The sequence below is a fragment of the Artemia sp. Qi Xiang Cuo genome, chromosome 20 (assembly GCF_049724085.1).
Source record: "Artemia sp. Qi Xiang Cuo chromosome 20, ASM4972408v1, whole genome shotgun sequence".
Taxonomy (NCBI): Eukaryota; Metazoa; Arthropoda; class Branchiopoda; order Anostraca; family Artemiidae; genus Artemia; species Artemia sp. Qi Xiang Cuo.
Window position 1 is genome coordinate 38214186 of NC_142813.1, and position 6000 is coordinate 38220185.

Genomic DNA, 6000 nt, shown 5'->3' on the forward strand with positions numbered 1-6000 from the left:
TATAGTTAAAATATCCCCTCAATATTCTCTGAAATTTTCACCTTCATAGGGTTAGCCTTAATAGTGCTTCCGTCATTGTAGTAGTAGTGGTAGTAGGAGAAGTAGTAGCACTAGTAATGTTGTATTAGTAGTAGTAGTAACAGTAGTAGCAACAGTAGTAAGTAGCAACAGAAACAGTGTTTTATTAGTAATAGTAGTAACAGTAGTAGCAACAGTATTAATAAGAGAAATAGCATGTACATGTTGCATTTTTGTCATTTGAACACCCCCTTCATGATAACCCGGAAGCTTCACCTTGATACTCTAAGCCGTTCCAAAATATAGCTGAAGAGTCTTTTGACACCCTTTTGACGCCCTTTCCATCTGAATACTTTTAGCCTTGCAATTAGTTGCAATTGAAGTACTACTTGGAGTAGTTTAGTAGCAGTAGCGGTATATGTAGCCGCGGTGGTTGTGTTAGTAGTAGCATGCACATATTACCTTTTGGTCAATCGATCTTCCGCTTTTAGCATTCTCTGAAAGCTCAAACTTAGTACCCAAATCTATTCTTGAGATATGCCCTTTTGACAATCACATGCACATAGTGTGTTTTGATTTAGTTCAAATTCCCCCTTAATATTCTGTCAAATTTTCACCTTCATACACATTGCCTTAATACTAGTAGTGTCACAGTGTCAGTGGTAGTAGTAGAAGCGGTAGTAGTAATAATACCGTTGTATTAGTAGTAGTAGAAACAGTAGTAGCAACAGTATTAATAGCAGTAGTAGCAGGAACATTTTGTTTTTTTGGTCAGTTAAGCATCTCACTCATGATGCCTCAGAAATTTAATGTTGATACGCTAAGCAGTTCCAAAAATATTGCTGATACACCTGTACAAGCAATCTGAATGCAAACAGTATGTTTTAATTTAATTCAACTTTCCCCTTAACGTTTCCTCAGATGTTGATTTCAATCAAGCCTTGGTAGTGCTCGTTACAGAAGCATTAGCTTTAGTTTTAGTAGTGATAGTAGTAGTGGTACTACTTTTGGTAGAAGTAGTAGTAGTTATTGTTGTAGTAGTAGTAGTAGTAGCGTGTAAATATTGCCGTTTTGGTCAATTTTCATCACCCTCATCATTTCCTGGAAGTTACAAATTAAAATATTCAGTCATCCCTGAGTTATGCCCTTTTGACAGCCCTTATGCAGATAATGTGTTTTAATTTAGTTCCTCACTCCTCTCAACATTCTCTGAAAGGCTCGCCTGAATGTCCTTCGTCTTTTTGGAAAGTAAACATCAAGAATACCTACCTGTCTCAATAGCATATACTATACTTAACAATGAACAAACTGCCTAATTTATAGCCCTTGCACTGAGGGCTGTGGGGTTGGGGGGTTGATATCCCCAAAGGAATAATTACAGGACTTTTCAACAATGCTTAACAAAATAGCTGTCTGGCGTGGGGGGGGGGGAGGAGGCTGGTTGCCGTCCTATCACTTTTTACTCTTAAAATGTAGGCTACTATAATTTGTAGTTTCCAATCAAATGAGCTCCATCTTAGGTTTTTTACGACCACTCATTCAGTAAAAACCTTATATGTCCCCAGGTCATAACTTACAATCCTCTGGGGGAGGGGGTCAACCCTTAAGGGTATTGTTACATGTTTTTTTTTAACTATTTTGAACAAAATGGCTGTCTCACAATTTCGATTAGAAGCGTTTGGGGAAAGGAGGGTGTCGTGAGGGGGGAGGGTCTATTTGTCCTCGATCATTTTTGACTCTTAAAAGAGAACTAGAACTTTCGATTTCCAGTCAAATGAGCCTTCTCGAAAGTTTACACGACCACCCCTTCCATAAAAACATTATATGCCCCAGGGGCATAACCTAAAACCTTTTCCCATAGGATATTGGGGGTTGTTTCAACCCACAGGGTCTTGTTATTTGACCTTTAGACTTTTTTGAACTAAATAGCTTTTTCAACATTTTTATCGGATGCATTTGGGGAAAAGGGACGTGGGACTGGGGCTATTTACCCTCCGATCCGTTTTGACTATTGAAAAGGGCACTATAACTTCTGATTTCCAATCCAATGAGTCCCCTCCGAAATTTATATGCCCACCTTCTCCGTTAAAACCTTATAAGCCCCTGGGGCACAACTTAAAAACCTTGCCATGAGGGCTCTGGAGGGGTGGGGTTGTGATCCTCGAAGATATAGTTACTGAACCTTCCAATAACGTCGAACAAAATGACTATCTCAAGGTTCTGATTGGATGTGCTTAAGGAAATGATGAGCGTTGGGAGGGGAGAGGCTGGTTGCCCTCCAATCACTTCCGACTGTTAAAAAGGGCACTAGAACTTTCAATTTCCAATCGAAAGAGCCCTTTTTGAAGTTTCTACGACAACGCGGTGGAAGGAAAGGGGTATTGTTGCTCATATGGATGGAAATTTTGGGTGATTTTTTAGCTTCTAAGCAGCAGAAGGCTTTACGACCCCCCTAAATAAGAGTTTTCTGATGTTTAATTGCATATTTATGTGTATATACATTGAAACATTGTATATAAATTGGAAAAGAGGAAATTTACCGTTTCAAATATTTGAAGACTGGGCTCTCCCCTTTGGGGGGGGGCTATTACCCCCTCCTTCACCAGCAAGAACGTGTTTTGAGGAATCAATAGGGATTAGATATCAATCACCCTTCCCTGGAACTCATTCTATATCTATCTAAAGGTACAATGAGGGTTGGGATATTCGGGCATTAAATGGATTTTTTGAGGTGTCTGCCCCCCTACAATATGACTTACTGTCCCTCCTTAATAACAGCTAGTGCGCACTCGCAATCGCTGTGTATATATTTATTTATGAAACATGAAGCAAATCAGGCTAGTTAAATGAAGCTTTAAAATAGATGTCAGAAACATTTTTTTTTGGATCAGGAAGGAAGGTATCACCCAGCAGCACCTTTATTCAGGTTTAGTCTAAATAAAGAGGGATGAGAGAATAATTCCTACCCCTTCCCCATACTCCTTTCCATAATTAGTCTGAGGGCTCAGGAAGAGTTGGACAATTTAGGCAATGCGCTGTGTTAGGTATCTGTCCCCCCTCTCCATCCACAGCCTACACAATGATCCGCAGACTTTCCTTCATAATAGTTGACGCGCAATTATACATTACTAAGCATCATTTCATGGAAAATCAATTTGATAAATTAAACATTAAGATAATGTCCATATTAACCATTTATCTTGAGTAGACAACACAACTTTTCAAGAGCGAGTTGACCACCTTGCTGCAGTACTTCCTCTGCAACTTTTACGTTACAAGCTTTCTGAAGCTTTTGAATACATTTAAATTGATTGGCTATCTCAGAATTTTCAATAAGTAGCAATTTGGTCCTCTTTGGGGCAAAATCGTTGCTTTGTGTCAGAGAATGGCAGTAAATACAACTTTCCCGTGGCATAATATTTTTGGTCACCCAAAAGGGCACTAAATGTTTTAGTTTTCGATGAGCCCTCTTCCGATCTTCTAGGATCGTTTATTCTATACGATCACTTGTGAAAAAATAACAGCAACAACAAATAAACCCACATTAGCTTGAAACCTCTACAGTAGGATTTTCTGATATGCTGATTCTGATGGCGTGATTTCTTTAAGATTGCTGGAATTTTGGGAGTATTTTCTAGTTTTTAGGAAATCATGCACATCTCCTCAGGCTCATAGCCTTAGATGGGAACTCTAAATTTAATGAACTCTAAACATATTTAGAATCAGCATAAAAATACGATCCTTTTGGTGCATTAACTGTTATTAAATTTCCTTTTTTAGAGCTTCGGTTACTATTGGGCCGAGTCACTCCTTGCTTATAGTTATTTACCTTGAAATTCTAATGAGAAACTATACGTAGTTTTTAATTTGTAAACCATGTAAAAACTATACATAAAATAGCAAACGAAAATGTTTTATCTTTCCTTTTTTTAGACATAAAAAAACAACACGGCTTTCATGTGCTTACAAATTGACAACAAGTAGTTTCAAAGGGACCATTTTTCTTTGGTCCCTATAGAGAAGATATTCAAAGGAACTTTTTATCTTAATTCTGGAAAAATAATCTGGATATACTTTTCTAAATTACCGTACAAGTTATAGAGGATATAGAGTGAAATATTAACATGTTCCTGAGTGCATCTAAAAATTTGGCCCAGAGGAGACGGGGAGGGCTAAACCTGAGAACACGGTCCAGGGTCCTATTTAATCCTCTTTTAATCCTATTTAGCCCTATTTTAGTTCTATTTAGTTTGCCGCAGATACATCTATATTTGTTTTTTAATTTACTTTGCTCGGGTAGCGAAAACTACACCATTCAGCTGAATCAGCTTAAAAATGCCACTGGTTTGGTGTCGTCAAAGGCTTATGCCAGAAATACATCAAAGTCAGACCTGCCGTTTAAAAAGCAAACATTTATTAATGGCAAGTATTTTCTTTATTTTAACGCCACATATACGCAAAATTTAAAAATTGAAATCATAAGAAACTTGTTTAAAAAACTTTGCATTGAAAGTAGCATGTTCCCAACTTTTCTATATAACTATGGCTTTTCATCTTTTGTCCAATCCACCTTAGAGATAGGAAAGCTACCATCTCAAGTTTCTATCTTTTATTATATCAAAAAAGTTATGCCTTGAATATCAATTCACATTGGTCAATAATAAACATACACTTGAAACTTGAGCAATATTCAATTAAAAAAAAAAACAAACAATAAAAGAAAGAACACACCACTGGCAATGTTATTTCACGTAATATTGTTTTTTCGACAAAGTGACCATGTTATGATTTTGGGATTGTAAGAATTCACTTCTGTGGAGCCAGTGCAGTTCCTTCGGATCAGTCAAAATAAATTCTTATAAATCGCTGAAGTTTTCCACACAATCTCTCTTTTTCTCTCTCTCTCTCTCTCTCTGTCTCTCTCTCTCTCTGTATCTCTCTCTCACTTCCTCTGTCTATTTTCTTATGAATTTTCAAGGAGCTTTTGCTGTTTTTAGGCAATCTCGCGAAACGGGAAAGCAAATTTTCTACTTTGAAAAGAAACAGAAGCGAGCTGAACATTTAACCATGTGAATGCTTCTATTTTCATCGTAAGACATCTTAGTTCGATCATTTCCGAGTAGTATATCTCTGACGGGTATTTTGTCCCTGCCTTTCCAGCCACAGAGCCTTTGCGGGGCAGGATTATTTCATGTAATTTTTTAAATAATAATAACTGTTATCTTATAAGGTTTTTAAAGCGAATATGGCTTCTGATTGAGATATAGCTTTTCTGTTTAAGAATAAGGTCATTTAACTCCTTGACACTTCAAAGAAAAATGCTTATTATGCTCTTAGAAAATACAAATAGGGAATGTTTAACTTTCAATTTACCAATAAGGAACATATTTCTAGTAGAGCTATTCGCATATAATCTTCTAATTGGCAAAACCTACTTACAAAAAAGTACCGCCAGAAAATCATTTTCCTCTACAATTTTGCTAAGAATTTTTGCATTAACTTCTTCAATTCGATCCGGCAAAGCCATTGCGTCTAAGCTCGTAAGAAATTCCAGAATGGTCTCTTCATCCATAAGGTCTCCTGGAAAAATAAGTTAATTCATGTAGGAGTTACTACACGAGTAGTATGCTAACTTATACTTTGCATAGATTATGTACCTTCCCATGCTAATTGCCTAGATTACGTTCCTTGGTGCCTTTCAGAGCAAAGTGATCAAACACGTTTTGGATACTATGGGTGAGATAGTATAATACAACCAGACGGGCTTCGTTTCACAGGTTCATTAATAGAACAACTAATGTTTTTGAAAAGGGCAATAAGTTCTAAGTTTAATAACCAAATTAAAATTCCGATTGTTAAGAATGTTTAACGGGTAATTAAAGATTGAGGACTAGAATGCTATAGCTAGGATGGTTTTAAGTTGGAAATTGTGCCATTTGCTTGAAAATAACTCTATTTGCAATTTTTTTGCGAAAAGGTATT

The 6000-nt window shown here is 36.8% G+C and overlaps 1 protein-coding gene across 8 annotated transcripts in view; it reads right to left on the bottom strand.

Annotated features, from left to right (window-relative positions):
- The window catches only part of hlk (hulk), a 315193-nt gene extending 309589 nt beyond the window's left edge, over positions 1 to 5604 (bottom strand). For all 8 annotated transcript variants that reach the window (XR_016143473.1, XR_016143472.1, XM_089106231.1 and 5 more), the window contains exon 1: positions 5458 to 5604. Coding sequence is in view for 6 of the 8 variants with exons in the window: in XM_089106231.1 (XP_088962357.1) it covers positions 5458 to 5590 (133 nt within the window). In the remaining 2 variants the exon portion in view is untranslated. The remainder of the gene's footprint in view (positions 1 to 5457) is intronic.
- Positions 5605 to 6000: the final 396 nt, after the last annotated feature.